Source organism: Colletes gigas, unplaced genomic scaffold (genome assembly GCF_013123115.1).
Source record: "Colletes gigas isolate AHSC1104 unplaced genomic scaffold, ASM1312311v1 Colletes_gigas_Sc00002, whole genome shotgun sequence".
Taxonomy (NCBI): domain Eukaryota; kingdom Metazoa; phylum Arthropoda; class Insecta; order Hymenoptera; family Colletidae; genus Colletes; species Colletes gigas.
Genome location: NW_025106631.1, coordinates 8,665,424 through 8,690,684, shown reverse-complemented (window position 1 = coordinate 8,690,684; position 25,261 = coordinate 8,665,424). Strand labels below are relative to the sequence as shown.

Sequence of the window (25,261 nt, the reverse complement as noted above, 5' to 3'; positions counted from 1 at the left end):
GTTAACGCGACAGCTTAACTCTAATTCAAAAGGTAGCGTGTAGGTATTCGCTTCTGGGCGGCTTGCGGTAACGTAGTTGCCATCTAAATGATCAGTTAAAAATCGATTACGCTATCTGTCATTATACATATAATGTTCCTTATATACATTTAGTGGCAGAGGCTGTATGTCTGCGAGGTGTAAGCTTTCGTATTATTATTTTCTTTATCTTAGTACATTCAACGACAATTCGATGGCCTGATTAAGAAAGAACCTCGGGCTAGTTGGAACGCGGCTCCTTTAACGTTTCGAATAGTCATGCGTTCTGCGTATTTGAAAGTCAAACGCGTGAAAAAAAAAAGGAAAGAAACGAAAAAGAAGAAACACAACGGCTCAACGATGTTCAACGATGGCTTCTCTGGTAATCTAACGCGTTGACGTACGATGCTAATGATACCCTGTTGTCCAGACTGATATAATTACGAGAAATGCAAAAGATCAAATACGAAGTCTAACGGCGAGCCATCGGATTTACAAGTTCTGTTCGCGTTACTCGAGGGACACGACCAAAGAAACAACAGCCTCGGCGTTGAACTCGGTTTGGCGGCTTTTTCTTAAGCAGACGATCGACGACTTAACGTATTCTACCGAACACCGCTATGTACAGTCTACTAATAGAGTGTGTTCATTATCATTGCGTTCGTAAACGTATAATCCTATAGATTTCGATTAATCCTAGCTAGGAAGCCAAGTACGTTGAGTATCGTATTCATATTTATACGAATTTGCAGCGCAAATCAATACAGACTACTCGCGCTGCGTGTATCCCATTTATATAAAAAGAACTATTTAGGAAACTTTTATAGTCGTTACTTATATCTGCGGAGTTACATTTACTGTTTCCAATCGCTCTTCGTTCTCGCCCCTAAGTTCGTGTATATGTATATAGCTCGTCGAGAAAAAAAACAGATGCGTTTTATAGTCCCGTTTCGCGGGGCAGAATCGTCGCGATAGCAGTGCCCCATAATATTTCGCTGTAACTATCGTGCATCGTCATCGTTGCTGCGTCGCGTGTTGATGTTCAGCCGTTTGACCGGAATAATTACCCGGGGTGACTCCGTAATTTCACGAAAAATATGTACAAGCGTGAATAAATCAAGAAGAAAACGCGTTTGCGTGACGATAAGCGATTAACCTTTGATATATCTCCACGGTATCGTTTGCCAAAGTTTCATCGCTAACAACCTACGTGTAAATAACAACTCGACTTTGTCGTTGAACACGCCGAACGGAAACTGAAACTGAAACATTATTATGTTTGCTATCGTATCACGGGCTCGCGACGCGGAGTCGAGCGAATTTTGTTTCGAAACGAGTAAAACTTACGTGCGCATTTACATACTCGTAAACGATGAATAAATTTGACTTCGAAATCAAATTTATTCGTTAGCAACGAACAAACATTTCTATTTTCATTCATACCGGAACTGATTCGAAGGTTCGTTTCTTTATACCGTAGATATTCGTTGATACTTATAAATAAGTATCGTAACACGCTCGCTGCTATTTAGCTGTTCGCGACAAACCATCTACGTATTTTTTGTCCATTTTTTTTTTGGGGGGGGGTCATTGATATTTGCGAACTATAAAATTATTGAACTTCACGAACAGCAACGATAGTTACGATGTACCGTGACATACTACTCGCGCGATTTGCGTAAAAATCAGTATACAACGGTTCTCGGTCTTGATTCAAGAGAGAGCGTAGGAAACTTATCTCTCGAAAAGAAATCTACAAAAGTAATTGATTTCGCTGACCGTGCGAGGACGGAGAGGCGTGTAAGGAATATGGCGTAGAAAGAGAATTTTCAAGGACCACGAAGGCGCTTGTAGCCTTCCGTTTCCTTTGTGCAACCTCGACGCATCGTAGTTTTTCATTTTCATTTTCATTTTTTTTTTTTCTTTTTTTCTCATCATTTTTATAATATTTTTTCCTTTTTTTCTTGTTTCGTTTTCCTCCTCTCGTTTCGTGAGCGTCGATACTCGTTTCACCGTGGCCGTTGCAACACGTCGTCACGCAAAAGTAAACGTTACTCTGTTCGTCAGCACTTTGGGTGTCTCCGTCGCCTGTGCAGATTCACCGCTCTCGGGCGATGTCGCAGAAGAAACGAGCGATTCGGACATCGCGAACTCTATGGTCAGCTTTCGGGCTTGAACACGATCGATGCCGTTCGAAATATTTCGAGGCTTGCCGGTAGAACTTGAAAAAATAGGTGAAAATTTCTTCTTATCTTATTTTCACTTCGACGTTGGATCCGAATGAAAATTTGTGCTTCTCGGGAAGTAGAAAAAACTTCCTAAATAGAAATCTCTATCGGAACACAAAGACTCTCGTAATGCGTACTTCTGATCTGGCCTCGGTTCGCGTATCATCGATAGGCGGCTGCGATTCAAGTTTTTTCTTAACGCGAACGAACGTTTCAAGCTTTCTATTCGACGTACGATAGTCCAATTACACGTTTTTCCTGCAACAAACGTACAACTTCGAACGTTACTGCGGGCTGCTGTGCTCGTGGAGCCGGAAGAATCTCTAGAAACGTTAGAAACCTCCGGGTCTGCGGGTCTATCCTTAAAAAAAAAGAAAAGAAACGAAGATACGCTTAGTACTGTATATATTTTGATTTGGTCATTCGTTATGTATAATCCGTCGCGGTATCAATAATTACGCTTGGTCTTGTTTTACCATCTAACTTGTTCGTCGGTGCAGTCTTCCTTATTACGATGCTCGGATCCTGGGACGCGAGATCTAACTTCTTCTACCATTGGAATATAAATACTTCGTGGACTTCGTTCATGCTAATAGAAAACTTACTTATCTTCTACCATCGGTAGAAGATTATCTACCGTTTCGTCTGTAAGCGCTAATGAAGTGTCTGTCAATCGCATCACCGACCCTAAAAATACGCCTAAAACTCGACTGTAAGGGCGCGTCACGAAGTTGGGGGTTTTTTTCTCTTCGTTTTGTTAAACGTAGAAAGCAACGGCGGGGAGGAGAGAGAGAGAATATTTAACGAAATAACGATGCTTATACTTTTTGTATTCCAAATTATCCGACGCTTTCTGCAAATCGAGTTCACCGAATTTCCACTCGATTGGATGATGGGGGAGAAAAATTGATCGGCTCGATGAAGATATAGGGTATTTTTCAACCGAGTGAAATCGTATTTGGTACAAATTTTGTATATCGCAAAGGTACCCTGAAAATTGATTTAGTGTCTACAGCTCTTGGTACCCGGACACTTTGATAATGCAGTCACAGTTATCCGAATTTACATCATTTGTATAAGATTTAATATAATTTTTTTGCTACTTCCAACTTCGAGATAACGTGTGATTTCTACCAAAGGTGTGGAAAGCCACCTTTTAAAATAGGTATGCACACAGCCGTGGTAGAAACAGTGTTAATCATAGGTTGAGAATACTCAGCGACCTTCTCCCACCAACGTAATCAGGTTCGTCAAGATCCCCGGTACTGTCAACAAGTTAAATAGTTGTTCATCTTTATTCGTGTTACGTAACAAACTAGAAATAACAAACTGGTGCAAGATATAAAATTTTATACGAATGGTATAAACTCGGATAACCGCACTGGTATTATCCGCGTATCTTGGTATCTACTATTATCTGGTTAATAGTAATCGTATTACTCGTGTACGCGGATCCTAACCCGATGTCTGGTCACTCGAGAAAATTGGGCCTTTCGAGAGCTCCGCTACGATCCCTAATTCGAGCAAGCTTCTAAACCAAAGGTAGCATGGCACAGAGGGCTGTTTAAGCGTGTATCGCCGTCCTCTAAGTCGTGTCGTTTTTTAAAAAACTATTATAAATTTAGCAGTGCAACAGAGAATATGGGGAACGAGGCGCAATTTCCCAATCGTTACGGTTATTTTCCGTATACAGAGTACGATAAGAAACGACACTACTTACGGGATCGGCAAACACGTACGACGCGCGTCTAATTATAATCGAGTCATCGACGAGTACCTCCGTGTGTCCGTCAAATTAATTTTTCCCGGGACGACTCGCGGTTAGATCAATAAACACGCTATCCTTCGCGTCTACGAAAATAAAGTCCGTTTCGCGTCGATGATAAAGCACGAGTACTCTGTATTTAGCCCGAGGGAACCGATCTTCGAGGCGGTCCTCGAATCAATTTCTCTCTCTACTTTATGTAATTCTAAGACGGTCGCGTTCGCGTCGATTCGTTACGGGTGACGTTCGAACGACGTATCTATTATATTATTTATTTTTTTTTCTGATTTTTATTTTCTCATTTTACATTTAAAACGTCCTCGCAATGGATTCTGCTTAGGAAAATAAAACGACGATTCAGTCTCGACAGACACGCGCGCGCGGGAATCATCGACGTTATCCGAAAACGAGCACGTCCATCGAACACTTTCGACTCCGTTCTGTGGCAATCCGTAGGAAAAGGGATATCGGGTTTAATAGAAAAATATTAACGACGTCAGTCCTCAGCAGTCTGCTACGAGACTCGGTTTTTGGGTTCGTCTATTTGTTAGTTCCGATTCAGACACGGGTTTCACGGTTCGCGGCCTGTTCCGTTCAGAACAAAACGAGGACACCTAGAATGAGAGTATGCGTGTGCGTATGTTTACGCGTGTATGTATCGTTGGCGGAATAAATACAGCGAGGCTCGGACGAGTTTACTCGCGGACACCGAATTTTGGAATTTTTAACCAGCTTTTTCTTCCGTGGCTGACGCTCGTCGATATTAAAAATCGTGTTGAAAGTTACCTTAGAAAACAAATCTAACGTTTTTAGTCTTTGTTCGTGGACAAAATTTATACCGCGATACAGAAGCTGCAGAGAGTAAAACACGGTGCTTTTAAATGCTCTGACGAATACTTGTTGGGCGTTTGCACTTTAGCTCTTCCTGTGCCAAGATTTCGAGCTTTAGTATGCGTCATAGGCGTTCTGCGGTATTCTTTAGAATTCAAATAGATGCGGATTCATTTCACAGAAAGGTCCAACAGTGCTCAAAGTCGAATATCAAATAGCTTCAATTGCAATTTTATTACAATTTTTCAAACGTATACTCTTTAATTTTATTTAGATTTGTTTTAGGAATCAGGCTCGTTATCGTAGGATTAAGGGTTTAATACGATAATTTTTCGATCGAAACAACAAAATATTCTTCTTTATTAGATCTGTAAGAGGCGCTACGTCTCTCGTGTCTGAGTCGGCGTTGGACTCGCAGGGGTTAACAAACCTCTCGAACGAGCCTGAAGTACTTCGCTATATTCGTCCCGCCAACTATATGCATAGCAGTGTGCGCGATTTAAGTCGAAACGAGTCGCGTATGGTTCACAAATTTCGCGTGAAATATTCTTTGTAGAAAAAAGGAGTCGATTTCGATAATTGGCTGTCGATCAAAACTCGAGAATCTACGGTAGAACTTGGTTCGTGTTAGTTTCGTTTTTCTTATTTTTTTCTTTTTTTTTTTTTATTCTTCTTCTTCTTCCTATAGGAACGAGTGAAATTTTTGTCGCTTAAACCGCGCGGGGTGTCTAAAACCGATGGTGTCGCGATTCGGAAAAAAAGCGATCGAACACGAACCTCTCTTCGGATTCGAAGGGAAATTCCTTGCACGGAAATCAATGCCTTGAACGTATCCTCGACTCACTTTCGGCTAGTCTACCGCCTCTACAAGCGCGTGTATTGTCTTTTCTTGATAACACTCGGCCAATCATCTCAACCGAACAAATTTGTTTTTATGCATTACGATCTAATTATTGTATTCTCGCTCGCACGTTCAGCTCCTGGACCGTAAAAACGTCTCTTCATAGATTCTCTTCTTGCGTCGTCGTTGATTTCTAACTCGAACAACTTAGGAATGGTATACAGACTCGTTCGCTTTATAACTAGCAAGCGTTTTTCTTGGAAATCATTAGTAATGAGAAGAAATGGAAGCGGTAACAGTTTCGCTGTTTCTCGAATACCGAAAGAGATTTTAATAAAAAAGATATTCGAAAGCGTATAAAAGCAGAGTTGCAGAAATAAAATCGATATTCGATCGAACGAAACGGGAATGAAACGGGAGTCAAACAGGGATTGATAATAGATTTATTATTACTTAACAACAGAAAAGAACTATTCCATAATAAACATTTTTTAAATATAATAAAAATTAACTTATTCGTCGTGTCTCAAACCACTCTTTCAAACGTGTCGAACGTCGAACAAACGGTTGACAACGAGCGTTGCTAACGACCAGGTTGAGAATCATTTGTATAAATCACTCCAATCTTTATTCAAGAACAACGATAGCTCTTTACCCTTTTCTTATACCAATCATTCGCAAGAAAAACGCCTGACTACCAGCAACGTGACCGTTCTGTATACAGTTTCGCGTAACTGGATCGAGCCGCATCGTTGAAACAGGTTGAAACAGAGAACAACGTTACAAGGTGGAATAAAACTGTCTCAAACGCCGTCGACTTTCAATGTTACTCTCGTGCATTTGCATGCAGTTGCAAAGTGCAATTGCACGCGTAAAGGTCGGCATCCTACGTATTCGTCTCTGGAGATGCATTCCGACCACACTCTTACTCGAAGGTGGAAACTTTCTAGATCAGTTCCAGACTCCCACGCATACGAGGATGGTGCTCAGAAAATTACTTGTTTCCTAAAACAAACTAATACCTCGAGCATCGGTAAATAAATATCGTCGAAATCAAGAAAACACCGGAGCATTTGAAAAGAAACCTAGGTAGCCCCGGATTGCAACGTTTGTTTCCGCCTCAAGCGAGTTTCAACGACACATCCGAGTGCTCGTTTTCACGCGACACCCTGTCGTTCTAAGGCGCGATTAAACGCGGAATCCGAGGAGCGGCTCGTCTCTCGCAACGTTTTCCCAAACTTTTTCTCCGTCTTTTTCCGTACGGCTACACTCGCGTGCTCGGAGCCACGTATGCACGAACAGGCTTACTTATACACGGTGATCTCAGCGGGCCGGTTGCTCCTGTAGAGGAAACGGTTCGAGGTGTTTCGCCACCACTTCCATAGTCAGGTGCGCCTGCTCTGCCCGCCTGCTGTTATTCCCGTGCCCGGGCTACCGCCGTTCGACAGCAACAATCTCCTGTTGAACTCCCGCATCTCGTAGTTGTTGTTGCCGTTGCTCTTCTCGCGGGCCGTACCGCAGTTATGGTTCGCCGTGGTCGGCGTCGTTTCCTCGAGTATCAGCGCGCAATGGCTGTTCGTGTCGCTGTCCGCCCCACCGTCCTGCAGATTGTTCGCCAGCAGGGGGTGTCTTCCGGCGTTGCAGTCGTCCGTTTGAAGTAGCAACGACGCGTTCCCTGAAACCGATCCATTCGTTACATTTTGGCCAAAATCTCTTCCGGTCTCGCGATCTCTTTCACCGACAAACTGATTACACGAGACTCAGATTCACCCTACTGTTCTAAGTGTTCCGGAAAAGATGGAAATAGGTTGCTAATCAAAACGGAAAATACGTATCCTACTACAGACAGTGCAAGATGGTAGCCCGAAAAAACAGCAATACACTTCGATACCGATCGTCGAGAGGAACGAGCTCATGACCCCGGCTCCTCTCGGTTGTCGGAACGATCATTCATTTTTACGACTAAGGACGCCTCTTCATTGTTCGCCGATAAAAAGCGCAACAATCCCCGCCTTCTCGAGGCGAACGAATAATTACCAGTTTTTGGGAACGAGGACGACCGACGGTGATCGATAAATCCAAACATTCCCTGGTTCTGGTCCGTCGAGAGGAGTCGAGATCGCGTGATTTTGAACGTTTTACGAGCAGCGAACACTTTACGGTGATAAATAATCACGCGATGATCGGTCATGGACTTCGGCCAATATTTTCGTCACATTGCGTATTCAACGATGCTCCCGACAAAATATTTGTCGCTTATCGGTTCGAGAGGCGTGACCTTCGATCGAGGCGATACACGGTTCGCGTTTCTGGCTTCGAGCGAAGTTAAAATCCCCGCTATCGTTCCCTTAATTACAGACGGCACCGCGGGGTGCTAAATACTTATTATCCGCGCGCACGCAACGTCCTAGTTCTTCCGCTATAATTGGAGCCGGGCTGAGCCCTGCACAGGTATTACTCGAACGACCCAGGTTCTGCTTCGGCAGATCGCGAACGAACATGGGAATTATGCATTCGACTTTAAAACGGTATGACGTGCTCGCGTTGCTCCGAATCGTTCACCCCTTCGTTCCTCGTGCCGATTTACTTTCTCGTGGCGTGTTCTACCATAATAGAAACAGACTGCTTTAATAGCACCGCTATTTTAACCCCTTAACGAACACAAGTTTCTGTCGCCCCGCGATGCTTCGATTAAACACGCTTTCGAGCCTACTGTTTCTTCGTTTCTACATTCTCTCCACCGACCTCTCGCTTCTAATTAAAGAAAAGACACTCGACTTCCTTCCTTCCAGGCTCTACAAAGTACGTTTAACCCCTCGACGTTCGGATATTCTTCAAACATAGGGGACGTAAGATGTTTTTTAACAACATGGTCGACGTTTGGTATTCCAGAGCAGTTTTCTATCAGCCTGACACGTTTCTCTGAACGTAAGAACGACGAGATGAGCTTGTTCGCGAAACTTTTCAGGGAGCCTCGCCGTCTCGAAAACTCGATGAAAGAACGAAGCGAATTTTTTTTTTTGCGGGGAGAAGCAAAAGTTCGACGGGGCCGTGATTCCTGTCTTCGCAGGAATACGAGCATTTGTCGAACGTCGTTCGATAAACGTTCATTAGGGTCGTCCGCGGTTCTCTTCTTCTTCGTCTCGTTCGCGAAGGCAGCCTTGTCAGAGTTGAGTGGCTTCGTAGTCAATAGCACTTACGCAGCCTGAGCGACGAAGGTGTGCCGAAAAGATCGGATTAACGGCGAAAGCCTAACAGGAAAGTAATTGGATGAGTGCAAAGTTAACTGGACACAGTTTAAGATGGTTTCGCGCTGTCCCTCGGGACACCAACGGAGTTTCCTCGACGGAAAACTTATCGAACGTTTCCGCGGCTGGTCGATGGACAAAGTAAATCCAGCGAGTACGATTTCAAAGAGAATGTAGAACGAGTAGATACTTTGGCGGACGACGAGATACGAGGATTTATGCGATCCGATTGCTCGTTATATCGGAGATTCGTATCGATGGGACGAGACCCGAGGATCGAGCGTTACGAATCGACCGAAACATTTAATCATTTTCGTCGAACAAGGGAACAATAACGATCCGCTGTGCGCGTTAAGAAGATCCTCGGAAGATAAAACTAGCTGGTACCGTGCAGAACACGCGCACGGGGGACGGAGAATTTAGATTGCGTCGATTACTCTTCCGTCGCGCGATTCCTGCGAGGAACAATATGTTTACGGGGAACTCGTCCCGCGGGAGAGTAGAAACGAGGAAATAGCGAAACCTAGTGAAGGAGAGATCGACGATAAAATTTCTAATCTACGAACGATCGAGGATTTACGGGAAGAGCCTACCGGAAGGAGTGACGGCGTTGGGCAGGGTGGTTCGTCGAACGATGCTCCCGTTGTTCGTCGCTTCCGGCATGACCTGGGAGAACGGCGGTTGAACGAGCGTAGTTGCCGGCGGTGGTGGTTCTCGGAGCAGACGTATCTTCTGTATCATCTCCCGTATCTCGTAGCGCAGGATACCCAGGAAACAGAGTTTGGCGAACGCGATCACGCAGAAGCCGAGGACGAAGAGGAGATCGGCGGTTTTCTTGAGCCATCGCATCAGAGACTCGTCGCAGCCTCTGCCGTACGGATGCTGGCAGGTGTCGCTTACGTTCGCGCTGGGCCCGCAGCACGTCTGCGGCCAACGGGACCCAAAGTCCCTGGGACCGATCACCCCGCAGCACATGAACTCCTTCTGCAGACGGTCCCACTGCTCGGTGAACCGTGGATCCTTGCCGTATTCCATCTGCGGCAGAAAATAGATCGCTATAAATAACGTTCGACGGTGTCGAGGAACTTGGACGAACCTCTCCGAGCGAGTGGCACCCGCGACTCGAAACACGTTAATCGATTCAGGATGCACACGACTGTTCGGCGAATCTAAATTTACGCATCCTCCGCTCGAAACGAACGAGATGGCGGTATTTTTAAGCCGTTCGATTTTGCACGAGATCGACGGGGGGGTCTCGGTGGTAAAAAAATTGATAAACGATTAGAAACGATTTAACGGTCCTCGAATATTTCCGTAACGCTCGAGCGGCCCCGTTGTCGCCATTGCGCCGAACACGTGTTTTCGCAAGAACACTTGCATAAACACCGTTATATGCAATATGATTCTCTGGCCATTGCTGCGCACGATTTAAATTTAAACGATTTGTAAACAGAGGTGTTAACAGCTTCGAGCGATTTCGCGCGATCGAAGTTGGCTAAAAGTTCGCAGATTCGTAAACTCAGGAAGTGTTCGGATCCGGACAGCGGTAAAGTTGTTGTCTCAAAAATTTCTGTTCGAACGTATCGTTGGACAGTTGCTGGAATAACGAAGACATAGTTTCGTGTTATCGGACTCCAACAAACGTAAAAAGAAGTTGCGTTACGTCAGCGTGAATCAGCTATGCCGTATGAAAAGGCGTAGCATTACGTCAACGGGGATCAGTTATAGCTTACGAAAGTACGTAACGTTACATCAGCGACCACGAACGTGTTAAGGTGTTGATATTCCGATAGCAATTGACATTTGCATCGGTTATTATGACGCTACTCGTTTAAAATTCAATAATTCGTCGACAGTGTATTTATTTTTACTTTCGAAAGATTTTTATACGCGTCCTTGTACGAAACATCGAAATAGTTTTGTTCGAAAAACCGTAGCACGCGGGTAACAAAAATTCGACGTGAAATTCCGTTAACAGAAAATTGCTTTTACGGCCGCGAAAGAAGAATACGACACGACCAGTACGGTTCCGTATCCGGGTCGATTATCTGGGGGGGTACGCACATTTTCCGTCGATTATGCGATCGACCTAGATAAGAACGGGGCTAAGAATAATGACTGCAGATACGGGAAGAGAAACGAGGTGAAACGGGCGAAAGGTTGGAACTGTTGTTAATCTCCCTGACACTGATTTTTCATCGCGACGACAGCGAGGGTTGTAAACTGGATCAAAAGCTCGCGAGCACCGCGTCGAAATTCGCCCAAAATTCTAACAATCCGTCAGCGTGGTTCTTCGAATAAAAATAGAAAGAGTCTTTTCAATATTACTTAATTGGCCTAGATTCGGGATCACGATAACTCGCGATACTATACTTCCAACAGAAATCGTTCGATTTCTTTTCGTTGAAAAAGAAGACCACAACGAACACGGATAATTCCCTGAATTGTTGCAACGAGGTTGTATCGTAAAAAGTATAGTCGTCGATAAAATACAGTTTTTATCGTGAGAACCAGTTTGGATTAGAATACCTCGCTAGATATATCCTACAAACTAAATAGCAGATAAGTGAGATTTAGTGGGAGAGCCTGATAACGCCCGGGTAATATATCAGCACTCGCGCTGATAAAAATTTCACACTGTTTAGATTTCCCAAAGTTATTTAAACTTCCACGTTGCTCGCGCTCGATAACTAGGAAAGCTAACTTCTCGATTAAAAGCCTCGTTGGAAAGTTAAGAATTCGCTAGACGACCGCAAATTAACGACCGTTGCCATTTGCATATCGTACGTGCACGTGGAAGTTGGCGAGTGCCGATTCCACGCTGTTAAACTCCTTCTCTTTGAATGAATTACTGTATTCCAAATCGATCGACCTTTACATTGTGAAAGAAAGTTTGTTAATCGTGAATTACAATCGTGACTCTTTTTGGCTATTCGCGAGGACCATTTAATAAACGAAGAGAAAATTTATAGGATACTTTCCGAATCGTGAGTCGACATCTCTTTAATTTAAAACAGCTGTTCGGTAATTATTTTAGTTTACGTAAACTCTACTTGTAGACTTTAATTACTATCTGAAATTTAATCCTAGATGTTCGAAGAATACGATACGAGCTGTATAAATTCTGGAAATTTCTGTTCGTTTATTTTTGACCATTTAATAAGGCTCGTCGATAAAGATCCCTCGCTGTCTTTAATATATCGCTAAAAAAAAAATTAATCCTCTGCAACTTTGGTGTCGTCGCTGTGGCGGCATCCCGAGAGTGTCTCTTAATTCCAGTGTCGCCACTGCGTCGGCAAAAATAACGGCTAAAAGAAGAAAATAAAATCAATAATATTTCGAAGTCGGTTGTTCGGATGCTTTTATATTTTCCGACGCGCTTGAAATTCTCGGTGGCGATTCGAAACAATAGTAAACGAAAATAGTATGTTTACTTTCACATATTCTTCAGCAATCTTATCGACGAATAATAATCTATACTCATGATTCTTGGTTCGAGCAACGTCACGACTTCGAATAACTAATAAACTATTTCTTACATTTCTGTACAAAAAAAAAAAACAAACAAAAAATGAATTACAGTACCGCGTGCCCTTGATACGATGCAGTCTTCGTTAGAAATATTCTTTCGCTACAGCAAACAGTCGCGCGAGTTATTCGAAGTCGCGTCACGAGACTCTCGCCCTATATAAATTTAATCGGTGTCTCTGTTCGACGGTGGCCATATCGACGTGGCAATCCATCGAGAGGCGACTTAATTAGTCTAGACAGAAACGTTAAACGTCGCTTCCTCGGTCTCGTAAAGCCTTATCGTCGCTGGGCTTAAATGTCAAGCGTCGTAGCTGAAGAAGTTTCGCCCCGTGAAGTTGCCAGGAAATACATAAATATCTGCACGAGCGTTTATAAATAGATCGTATACCGGCTAAAGGTATGAATATTATTCGTACCACCATACGAACTATAGATCCTCGCGTTCGGTCAGCCAACCACGGCTCGGTAGCGTCGTTCAAATTCTAACGATGGGGAACACGCGAGTCCGGCCGAACGATTAAGACTTGGAAACTGTTACAATATAGATTTAGATTCTCCAAACGGTTACGAACAACTTTTATTCCGAATAACTGTCGCGAAGAACCGAAATTTTGGACTCGCGTAGGATCTATAACCGTTATTTTTTAGTTTACGAACATTTACACTATACAGGGTGTTCGGCTACCGTTGAAAAAAAATTTAATTGGAGATTTTAGAGGCCAAAATCAGACGAAAATCAAGAATATCAATTTCTTGACTGAGGGTCCATTAAAAAGTTATTAAAAAATTTCAAATCATTCTGGAAAAAATTAGTTTAGCTAGGGGGGTCAATTACAATCATTTTTGGTGAATAGACACACCCCTGAAATCCTATCCACTTTCGAGAAAAAAATTCGAGCAGGTACTGAAATTTTTAGACGAAATTAAAAAATTTCAAATCATACTAAAAAAATTATAGTTAGTTACAGGGGTTAATTACAAGCATTTTTGCTGAATAGATATACCCCGAAATCCTATCCACTTTCGAAAAAAAAATTCTTTACCGAAAATGTAAGACCAGATACTTCCCTGAAATTTCATGCGAATCTTTAAAATGTCATAACTCCTGAACGGATTGAAGGATTTTAATGTTTCAAAAAGCAATCAACGCGTATTTTAGTGAAGAATATGTAGGAATTCTAAAAATATTGGAAAAGTTGCTCCTTGACACCGTAAAATGAGGAAAACCCCCTAAAACTCATCCAATTTTCAAACGGCCATAACTCCTACAATAGTGAATATATTTCGTTGAAATTTTGGAAGGAACTAGAGTTCATGGATACCCACAAGAAAGTATTAAACAACTTTTCTGTGCAGCGTCAACCACATTGATTAAAAATGAAAAGCGAATTTCTAAGAAAAATCGATGCCTAATTTTATCGACGAAAAAAAAAATTTCAAATCGTTCTGGAAAAATTATTTTTTGTTGCAGGGGTCAATTACAATAATTTTTGGTGAATAGATCTATCCCCGAATTCTTACCCACTTTCTAGAAAAAAATTCGAGAAGGTGTGAAATTTTTCGACGAAAAAAAAAATTTCAAATCGTTATGGAAAAATTATTTTCAGTTGCGGGAGTCAATTACAATAATTTTTGGTGAATAGATCTACCCTCAAAATCCTGCCTACAATCTAGAAAAAAATTCAGTACAGGCGGAAATTTAAACGTTAATAACTTTTTAACGAAGCCTCCATCAACGAATTAGTATTCTTGATTTTCGCTTTATTTTGGCCTCTAGAATCTCCCTACATAGAATCTATAAAACAACGGATACTTTCGGAACCTTTCCAAGCCCTGGATCAAAATAACGAACTCGAAAATAATCGAACACGCGCGTAACCAATCTCCGTGCCGCTTCGACGTTCTGATTGATCGTAATTTGTCGCCAGGCTATCGCCGACGATATATCCTATTCTTCCCGTATTACAGGGGGAGATTAAATCGATTTTTTTGACTACGAACGTCTCTAGATTTTTTATGTTTATCGATCGAACGACGCCGGGAATAGCGTTTCGAGCGAATCTCGCGCCGCGCCGCGACGGAAATAAAACCGTAATCGAATGGAAACGCCGGACGTACGCGGGGCGAGATCAATCGACCAGCGATGAAAAATAAAAAAATTAAAATTCATTCGATCCAGACCGAGAGTTTCGTTTAAACGTCTTCTGTTTAGAATCCGGTCACGTTTCCACGCCGATACACGGACTAATACAAATTGGACGTGCTCCGGCGTCCCTGTCGACGTCGCGACGCGAACCTGTCCTTTTTGCCGGTCGATACTCCATTGAATGTTATCCGGTGATAAGAGTGAACCACGCCTCCGCGATCACGGTGGTCCGAATCGCAAAGTCTGGTGACAATTTGCCAAAAAAATCAAATCCCTCCGTTCGTTCACTGATTTTCTATCGTTTCCTAAATACTCGTCCGCTTCGAAAATTGGGGAATTAACCAAACTTGGAGCAGCATCTGTCGCTGGAAAAGGATCGTTTTAGAAATTTCATAAAATTTAATAAATTTCATTCCGGATAAATCATTTACCTGCAACTTCGACGAGTTCCTCGCGTCTATTCGCGTTACCGGTGAACGATCATCACCGATTTTTCTCCCTCCGACGTCCGAGGAAGCCGCGCGCGACTTCCAACTCCGGGACGAAACTTTGATCGAGTGGAGCGCGCCTTTTAAATTATTCCTGACTGCCGTATAGACGCCAAGGTATAATGTATCCGAGTCTCGATAATGTTCCGACCGCTTGGAAAGTCGTCTGCGATCGCGTGTTGCGTCGCCCCGCGTTGGATGGAAAGAGAAACGCGAATCGTGGTTTTGCATAGATTGATACGGTTCTCGGGGAACAAGGTGTTCGAGTTGGCTCGAGTCGACTCGAGCGGATTTATTCTACCATAAGATCTCAGGGAAATCGTCCCGCGGCGGTACCGTCGATTCGCTTATTGCCAAAACGAGCCACTTATTTCGCTCTTAACGACAACATTGCCCTCGACGCCGTCGTATAATAGTCTTTTCAGTCGTCGAGCATAAAATCTCGAACTGGAGGCACGCGAGGAAATGGCTCGAAAGCGTAAATCTTCCGTATACGCGTGCGAGAACAACCCTCTAATTTCTAATCAACGACGGTGGTGAGATACCATCCACCTTCCGTCGATCTTACTATCTTCCGACTCGTTAGAAATAGTTACAGTTGAAATTAATCGTCGGATGTTTAGAATTATCGGGGGAAGTGGAACGTATTATGGAGGCTAGTAAAATTGTTTGGTTGCTATGTAGCTTCCAAAGCGTGGACAGTGTTAGCGTAGGACTTACGATACTATAGACGTGTATGTGTCTCGTTTTGCTTTCCGATAATCGGCCTTTAGGATAAGCAGCGTTTAGACAATCGACGTTCCACCGTATAACAAATTAATCGTGGTCCGACATACATCGTTTCAATCGGAACTACAGGCGAGAAAATGACCGGGTAAAATCGGTGTAAACCAATTTATAAACTTTTCGAACGAATCCGTTTTAAAATAAAACTGGAGATAAATGGTATGTTCGAAACGATAACAGAAGAATGTATTTCCATACTTGAACACCGATGATCGATTTATCGGTAGAAAGAGACGTTTAAATTGTCCATAGTTTTCCACGTTAAACATTTTCTTTCGCGGTAGCTTGGGTATCGCTTCTCCCCATCGCTTTAAAAATACTGGTTTGACGCGTGTTCACGATTGACACCGAACAGCGGTTGCCTCTGGAATGAGGATATATCCCTAGCTATCGTCCCTGGGAGTTATGGTTTCCAGCTTGATTTGATACTTGAGAAAGAAATCGCCATCGAGGGGTTGGTTATCTATGCCCTGACATCTGCTCGAGCCAACTTTTTATTAGCGACACGAGCTACCTTGGCCATGTAAGGTGAAGTTCGTTTGTGTATGGTACACTGTCAAAGTTGAATCGAATCGAAGTTCGTTTAACAACTCGAGGGAAATGGAAAGCGAGGCTGTAAAGGTTTAATTCCCGCTTCGAAACTCGTGAAAAGGAGTCCTCCGTGGGTGTATTCCGGTCTAGAGCCTTACAAAAATTGACCTTTCCCGCCTCATCCTCTGAAAGCGTATGCCCTCAAAAAACATTCCAACCTCCACACGTTTCGGTCGACTCGTGAAAGGGCCATTAGATCGATAGACAGGCCGCCTAGATCGTTATCAGATTCCTTCTTTGCGAGTTTGATGTTCCAAATGACTACCGCCTACAGCTTGACCCCGGCCGTTCCTGCTGAAATTTATATATAACGAGATAACTAAACGCAAACGATGTATGGGCGTATTTCATTTATGAAAACTCTGGGAGCAGAGAGATACGGGCCAATTGAAATTAGAGTCGAAACCAACAAATTCCATCTCCCTCGGTTTAACATTCTATACGAGCGCCGCCTACGCCACGTGCGTCGCTCGGAATTCAATGTAACGCTGAAACCCTAGAAAAAGGAAGAAACAACGGTGTACTGGTAGAAGCGATACGCGGTTAATTATCGTTTCTAAGCCGTAGCGGGACAAACCCGCAAGACGCCAAACACACGGAGAGCACGTACACGCGAGGTATTATACAAGCCCGTGCACAAAGATCTCGTTATGCTACTTAATTAGTTACCCCGGGCAACGGACTTAAAATTCGTCCGTTCCCGCGAGCCGTCTGGTCGGTGAACCGTCTTGAGCGGATACCACTGACTAAACAACGAATAACAAAACGATACCGACCTGCAGTCGTTGTCTGAGAATGGGCCTGAGCTCGGCGCGCATCCTCTCGAACCGGAAGACCCAGGCGACCCCGATGACGGCGTCGCCGAACAGAAGCGCCAGAAGTAGGAGCCAGTAGGCGTTCAGGAGCCTGGCGCTCAGCCTCCTGGCGGCGATGCAGCCGAGCAACTGCACCAGGCCCAGCTGAGTGGCGAGGGCCAAGTAAGCGTAGAGCGCTGTCGGGTCGAATGCACGGGGCACACCTGGCACCACGTACCGTCGCGGGTCGCCGGTGAATAAAAGTGTTCGCGATACCGTGGCGGCGAAGCCTAGCGCGCTACCGAGCAGCACCAAGTTACAGGTGTAGATCCAGAGCCGGTAATATCGCATTGCGACGTCCTGGCCACAGTCGGTGCGTCTTTGAGACGTCACCGACGCCGCCGCCTCCTCGGCGACGTACGAAGGACTACTGTTGCCTCTTTTGAGAACGTTGTTGTTGTTGTTGTTGTTGTTGTTATTATTATTATTGTTGTTGTTGTTGTTGTTGTTTATGCTGTTGTTGTTGTTGTTGTTAGTGGTGGTTGTATCCGTCGAGTGTCGATGATCCGGACGATCGTCCAGCAGGAATAAGAATGGCGGCTTCGCGCTGCAGTCCTTGTTCGCTGTCTTTTGGCTGTGCGTCGACTGCGGGGTGACTGAACGTTGCAGCAGCATCACCGTCATTACTATCGTGCCTCCCTGGTACGCGCGTCCTCGTCGTAAGGGTTATACCCCGGATGGAACGGAAGCGGGGGCGTGTAGCAGGCCGAGAGCCCCGACGAGAAATGTACCGAGAAACGGCGTGTGTCACGCGAGGCACATTATGCGCTCTGGCAGGTGCAGCCTGTTCATTGCAGCGCGATGGTCGCGGCCACGCTGGTACCCTGGCTCGTTGCAGCTCCCTGCGGCTCCGTTCCTCCCAGTGTCGCTGATTTCTACGACGAAACAGATCGAAACAGTCGTTAAAGCGTAATAAACTTTTATTGCCTCGCGGTGGGGTCTTTCGGGATGCCCGGTACCACCGGACTCCGGGCAAATTTTATTCTCGTACCGCGAATAAAAATGTTTGTTCCGCTCGTAAACCAACGTCTGGTCGTAGCTTTGCTCCGTCGAGTATTGGTTTTAAAAATTCACCCATGGATTTGACTTTATAAGTAAATTTAGGAAGTGTTACAAACGAAATTCTAATACAAATTTTTGCAAGATACACCATAATTATCGATAGCTCTAGCGTTAATGCATTGATCAGGAACGAAGAGATTGCATGTTCAGACTTCGCTGTCTGATCAGAACACACAACATCTACTTGAACCGCTCCTTTCCATCTCACGCGTCGAGTGGTTCAGGAGATTCTGTCGTGGTCTGACCAGAATATGCAACGTCTACTTCAGCCACTTATTTCGACCCTCTTTCCGTTACTCTCGCTAAACTGTTTACAGTAAATTCCTCGCGTCGTCGCGTATAATAGATTGATCATGGACGGTGCTGGGAACACGTATATCCGGGATTAGGAGCACAATTTGGCAAAATAGTAACGAAGAGCGAATGACAACAACGCGGGCGGAGTAAATCCTTTGGTTACCAGATATTCGGTCGGAACGTGCTATTAAAACGTACGCAAAAGGCTTATGGACGGGGATAAGCAACGATCGGCTCGCGAAAAATTTATGGTTTCCGATTACGGGGTGTCCCGCTACGCTGTAATTCGCGGCGTCCGTCTAATTCGAGGTAAACGGTCGAAATAGAAACCGATCGACCATGGACGAGAGCCTTTGTTCCATCGAACGAACAATGTTCGCGCGCTACTTGGTCAGATTCGTGTCAACGATGCGGGGCAATAAAGTTCTCGATGGAGGACGATCTATCTTGCCCGAGCAGACTGACCGCGTCACGGGTGTTCTGGTTGTGCTTGAGAAGCGAGCACGGGTCGAAAATTGATAAAAATACCGCCGCCAGCAAATGAAACGTGCACGACACGCTCTCGAGGGCCGGTACATCCATAAAGTTCCGCGCTGGCCGAGTGGCCCGAGGCAACAGCGCTTATAATTAACAACGTACATCAAGATGCTTGATACCAGCCAGAAAAAATGAATTCTCCTACTAAAGCTATAGACACCGCGAGTCGAGTCCTGCAACTTTAAAACTTGGGTCAAATTACTCGAACACTTTCTCGCTTTTCTACGAGCGTGAAAGAGCATTTAAGAAACTTGAATTTGAGAAGGTGAAAGTATAAGTTGTCGAACGACTATTTTGTTAGGAGGTTACAGCAGTTCAAACGTTAAAATAATGGAGTATGTATGAAATGTATGTAGTTGCCTGGGGTGTCAAGATATTTGTTTCTTTTTCGATTTTTGTCAAACTCGTTGACCGGAATACACCCTTAACGTTATTATTAAGGATCCGGGTTCATCGGGTAGCGTGTATAAATTGAGGATAATCGATGCCCGGAATCGCGAGTCGTTGAACCGTTTTCCCTTCGTTTTTGTTCAGTCATGCTCGCCCCGGGAAGCATTTCCCGCTCAATTCCTCGAAGGACGCGCATTTGTCCGATACACAAACTATACAAGTCGCATAGATACGGTAATTATTAGCCTTCATCGCGATAGATCACGTTAAACCAACGTACGCCGCGAAGCGGCACGGAACGGGTCGCCTAGCGTGCGCCTCGCTAAATTGTATTTCTTTCTGACAGTTCTAGCGTGCGATAGGCGATTCTGTTATCGATCCCATGCTGGCTAGTTGTGCGCGCCCGCATTGCCTCTCCGTTGGGAGAAACAGAGAAACCAAGACGGAACGAGGGAAACGGGGAAAACTGCCGCCGAGAGCTAATAAGCCGATTTCCGTCCGACTGGGAAAACGAAAATTACAGCTGCCCTCGTAAAAGCGCTCGTACGCAACGAAAATTTAGTACAATTCCTTTTACCCTTTGATAAAAATGTCGAGAGTCGTTTGATTATCTGGCCGTCCTCCGTGGTCTTGAAGCTAGAACCGGAAGTGGTCGAAACGATTTGTAATTTCTAATAAAAAATGTAACAAATTTATTCGGCTACTTTGGTACGAATAAATACATTATAATTGTTCTAGCGTTGCATAGTCCTAAAATAGACGTAGAAACGAGTATAATTAATTTAGCGAAAATCGTAACTATCTGATTTGTTAGCTGACATCGAACTACCGTCGTTTCGTTAAAAAAATCTAGAAGACGATGTTGGGTCGCGTTAAAAATGTTGAAACATCGCCGTGTAAACGGGGAAGTATTCCCAGGACAAATATTTCCCGCGTAAATAGGAACACCCCCGGTCGCGTTAACAGAGGCATTTTAACCATCGTGCCGAGATTATTACCACGAAGTCGTATTAACGATACATTTATAACACGGAATGACGCGCGCCCAGTGACATTTCGAATCGCTTAGGCGACAGGTACTTATATCTGTTAAGCGACTCGTAAAAGGTAATATTCCTATTACCGTTGCTCCGATCGCCTAATGTCAGGTCATCCCGTAAGTTCATTATCAAACATTTTATCCGTTAATGAACATTATCTCATGCGCAAAATAAGCGATGATCTTGTTAATTTTGTTTTTAACATCTTTTGCCAGATCGAGACTCGGCAGAAGACATCAAACGAACTTACGCGTTACGAATGCACGTTAGCGTCATATGAAATCGAACCCGTCCGGCAATTCTGTCTTCGCCGTAGGTGATATCGAGCGAAACCACAGCTGGTTAATTTATTATCCAACGATAAAACTGGAAAATCCGAGTTTATAACGTTCTCTAAACCGGCTGTCTCAAGAAGAATGCGAAGAATACGGTTTGAAAAACCGTGGCCGCGCGCAGTGTTCAAACCTATCTCGGTGGAACATTACGGTCCTTAGTCGGACACAAGCTCTACTGTACGTTCTACCTGCAAGGCGGAATCCTCGAGATACCTCTCTTTCCTTTCGTTTACACTCGACGGTAGCCTATTCAAGCTTTTTAGCGATTCAGGAAGCAAATTGCGCCGCGCGAAACGAGGAGCTTTCCGCCGGATCCGTTTAAACGTTGCATATTTCGTGCTTAAATGAGTAAACACGCGCACAGTTTCTTCCATTAATGTCACGGGCATCGTGGTGCTCCTACGTTCGCAGCTATTGTCAAAACGATACATTGATCGCTAAAATGTAACGCAACGTATCGATACGAAATCTTGCGTACAAAGAATATACTTTTGTTATTTAGGGTATTCGACGAATCGTAAGGCAGAGAGAAAACCCTGACTCCCCTGTACTTCCCGAAAATCGACAGAGAAAAGTTAATCGCGATGAGGCGTATCCGAAACTTTTGAGCGTCAGTGTGTGAGATAGACACACGACGGTGGAAGAGGGAACTGTGCACATGCACGGTGCTCGAGGAATCCACACACGTACGTTGTGTGGACCTAAGAAAAGAAGGAGGGTAAACAGACGGGGATAGAGGACAAGGAAGCCCTCGTCGTCGATAGATTCGCGACGATCCAACGCGAGAAGGGGCGCGCACGTTGCAAGGGCTGTTGACTATCTGTGCTTTCAAGTACGCTCTCTCTCTCTCTCTCTCTCTTGTGCATCGATGTTGTGCCCGATCGGGGCTACCGAGTGGTGCATTGCAACGAAACACAGAAGAAAGTTAAGGGCCCATCGATCGTTTAAGCCCTCCGCGCTTGCTCGCGCCGAATACTCGGCCGGAAGAACACGCGACCGTTGGGCTTTCGACGCAACTGCCGATTCGCGACTGTTACGTCGAGATAATCGGTGGTTTGACAAAATATTTTGCCCCCCTTTTTCTCCAGATCAACGCAACGACTGAAATCGTGCCAGTTATGAGGGGTGCTTTTTGTTAAAAAGACTTTCTTCGACTATCTGTGACTCGTACGGTGTTCATTAATAAATACTGTGTATTTATTCTTCTTATTAAAAAATAACATTCCAGTCCAGACTGGAATACCCCTTTAATCGATACGATAAAGCTTATCGTTTAAATTTTCGAAGTTGTTACGTTACGGAAAGGGTGTTAAAAAAATACATGGGGAATACGGACGTCGTACTTGAAGGGTTAACCGCTACGTCTAATATCGATCAGTGTAAGATCAACTTTCTCGTTGATAACTTTGTTCGCGAGCAGTGAAAAAGTAGATATGTTTATTAAATATATTAAATATTGTACAATGAAACCGACTGTTGCCTTCGTACTTCCACAAATTGTACCATAATATGGCTGTTTTCACAAACCAAAATATATAAATATTTTAGAGAATGCTTTGGTTAAAATCGAAATCAAAGAAGCTGGATTAAAATATCGAAGATCTACCATGATCAACGTTATCTTCTCGATCTCCCTGAAAGATTTCTGGAGCTTGTTTGTTCCCGCTACTTCCTGTTGTTTGTTAGGAAATAGACGCTAGAACATAGGAAAAGGAAAATGTTGCTCGTAAAGAGGAAGTTGAGAAACAATCTTTTAAAGAATATATTTAAAAATTGGTGAAGCTGTACACTCGGTGTTAAAAGGGATCCCTGAGGATTTTCTAGCCCGTGGCAACGGGAATACGTTCACAGTCAACGTCCTGGTCAACGTCCAGGCGACGTGTTCACGCAATGCCGATGGAAAGGTGGTGTAGGATCGATCCCTGTCCCTATTCCCTTCGAAAAGGCAAGAAAATCCCTACCGTGCCGGCGGGTAACGAAGGAGAGCTGACCTTGTCCAGTGAATGAAACGACGCGGTGAACACCGCCGCGGAGAATAGGTCGCGGTCTTTTTTAATTAAATACCTACAGAGAGAGCGGAGGACGGGAAAAGCGAGCGGGCGAGCAAGCCGAGCGGAGGAGCAAGGGCTCCAGGAGGAGGAGCAGCCCGTGGCAAGAGCTTTTAATTAGCTATCGGTGCGAATGTTTGTTACCGTTTGAAGGAGGACTGGGCTCGAACGTAGCAAGAGAGAGTTAAAAGAGACAGAGAGAAAGAGAGAGAGAGAGAGAGAGGGCGAACGTTATGCAATCCTCCTCCCGACCTTCCCGAAGAAATTTATCGTCGGTTTTCCTCGCCTCGTTTTTCTTTCCGCGTGTACAATTTGTTCCAACGGCCACCACTGTCACGGCCCCGCCTCGGTTATCGCGGGTCCGTCGAGCTACATACGTCCCAATGGACGATACATTCACGCGAGACACCCGAGAACAGTTTGTCCGCCGAGGAGGAAAAAAGAGTCCCTTCGAGAAGGACGAACGTAGCTAGTCGAAACGCGCGTAGGAACACGATCCGACACCTGCCCCCCCCCTCCCCCGCCCTTCGGTGGTGTCGAGTGTCCTAAAGCAAAGCTGTCGTCTCATCGAGATATTGACATTGACTATTTCGTCGACCGTTGGTCCTCGGCGCGCACACACACGTGTCCCGTGCCCCGTGTCCCCTGTCCGTCGGTAATCGAATCGGACAGACCAGACCGGGAAAGACCTTTCTAGACCTCCTCGTTACTGACCTTTAGACGCGCCGAAGGCTCGTACTAGTACACCGTCAATCTGACGCGCGCGTCACCGTAGCGTTCAGAGATATGACGAGCGGAAACGAGCGTAAATAGTCCGAACGAGCGTCGCACAGTCGCCGAAACGGGCACGAACATGGTGATCGCGTCGCGTCTATAACCATCGCCGCGAGCGTCGTCGAGACTGTTGTATCCCTGGTCGTTCATGCCAGCCCTCCGCCTGCTGCCTTCTTCGCCGTTTGCCTCTGGTTCGCGCGACGGACCCGCACCTCACCACCATGATCTCGCGCGGTTCGTCGTGCGCGTCGTCATTTTCTCCCTGATGCGTCCGCTGCTTCCGATCCACGTCCTGGGCTCGATCCGCTTGCTCGACTTCCCGCAGTACCGACAACCGTATCGCATAACGGGCAACAACACTCGCGGGACTATCGCCGTACGCGCGTCTATCGTCCCCGACGCACCGTTCTCCCCGATGCTCGCGGGGATTTCACCTCGATCGAAACGTCGTAAACGTCGCCATTCCCAATGCCCGACGACACACCGCCACCCCGGTTTACGCGCAACGACGGAACGGAAGACGCGCTACCACTGTGGAAGAGATGGAAACGCGAACTGGCGTTCGGGAAGGGTTCCTCGCGCACGGGGGTTAGCTGTCAACAGCGCCCGAGGTAGGCAACCGGACTGACTCGCGCTGCACGGTGTTGGCGACAGACAGCGCGACCGCCGCGATCCGCTCGCAACGCCAAACAACGGAGAGAGAGAGAGTGAGAAGATTCGCGAGCGGGGGCGGAAGCCAACAGGAGGGTGGATGGCTACGAGGGAAACGAAGAAAGTGGAGGGGATAGAACTCGACCGAAGGGTGAAAGAGCGAGAAAGAGGACGGACTGGAAAGGTGGGAGCAGGGATGTATCGAAGGGTAGAGGGGTGGCGGTAAAACGAGTTAGAAAATCTGAAAGAAGCGCGTGTAGCGCGAGGGAAACCGGGGGAGGGGAAGGGATACGAAGATCCGAGAGAGATGTAACGAGCGAGGAAATCTGAGTGGGTGAAAAAGTGAAAATCTGTGGGAAGCACGACGGGAAAGTAGCCCGTGATAAGATGCAAGAACCGGTGTGGATAATTTGACCGGAAGGACCGAACGGGGAATGGGAAATCTACGCGATAAGAGGAAAAACCAACGTACGTCGAAAAGATAAAAACGAACGGATAAATAATTCGAATAAATTCGAAACGATATGGAAATGTAGGAAGAGCGGAGGCAGGGAAAAATGCAATTCGAAAATGAAAAACGAAAGACACAGGGGACAAAGGGAGCTTGCGCGCTACGGAGGTTGCTCTTCACCGATGCCGAGTGCCAGCCTTCTGCTCAATGACTCTGCAAGTACCTTCGCTTGTCTTGTAATTAAATCGTTGCGACGAAAAAAAAAAAAAAAAAATGAATCCCCGACGTTTCCTTGAAAAATTCACACTTTTTCCCGTGTATTTATTCTTGGCGGCGAGGGAACGGGGCT

At 45.2% G+C, this 25,261-nt stretch overlaps 2 protein-coding genes across 4 annotated transcripts in view; one reads left to right on the top strand and one right to left on the bottom strand.

The window, feature by feature from the left end:
- The window catches only part of LOC122403669 (pseudouridine-metabolizing bifunctional protein C1861.05), a 36,136-nt gene that overhangs the window by 2,615 nt on the left and 8,260 nt on the right, over positions 1–25,261 (top strand). The window lies entirely within an intron of this gene.
- Positions 1,300–24,429, bottom strand: LOC122403687. 3 transcript variants are annotated; one of them, XR_006259640.1, is made up of 5 exons: positions 23,751–24,429; positions 17,250–18,202; positions 9,525–9,966; positions 6,992–7,358; positions 1,300–2,607 (listed from the first exon to the last, which is right to left on the bottom strand). XR_006259640.1 is itself a non-coding variant. In XM_043407359.1 (4 exons), the coding sequence occupies exons 2-4, from the start codon at positions 17,949–17,951 to the stop codon at positions 7,069–7,071; spliced, it is 1,434 nt and encodes a 477-aa protein (XP_043263294.1). In that variant the 5' UTR covers positions 17,952–18,202; positions 23,751–24,429; the 3' UTR covers positions 6,122–7,068. The 3 variants fall into 3 exon arrangements, 1 of the variants encoding a protein (XP_043263294.1); XR_006259641.1 differs by having other exon boundaries at positions 1,300–2,602; XM_043407359.1 differs by lacking the exon at positions 1,300–2,607 and having other exon boundaries at positions 6,122–7,358.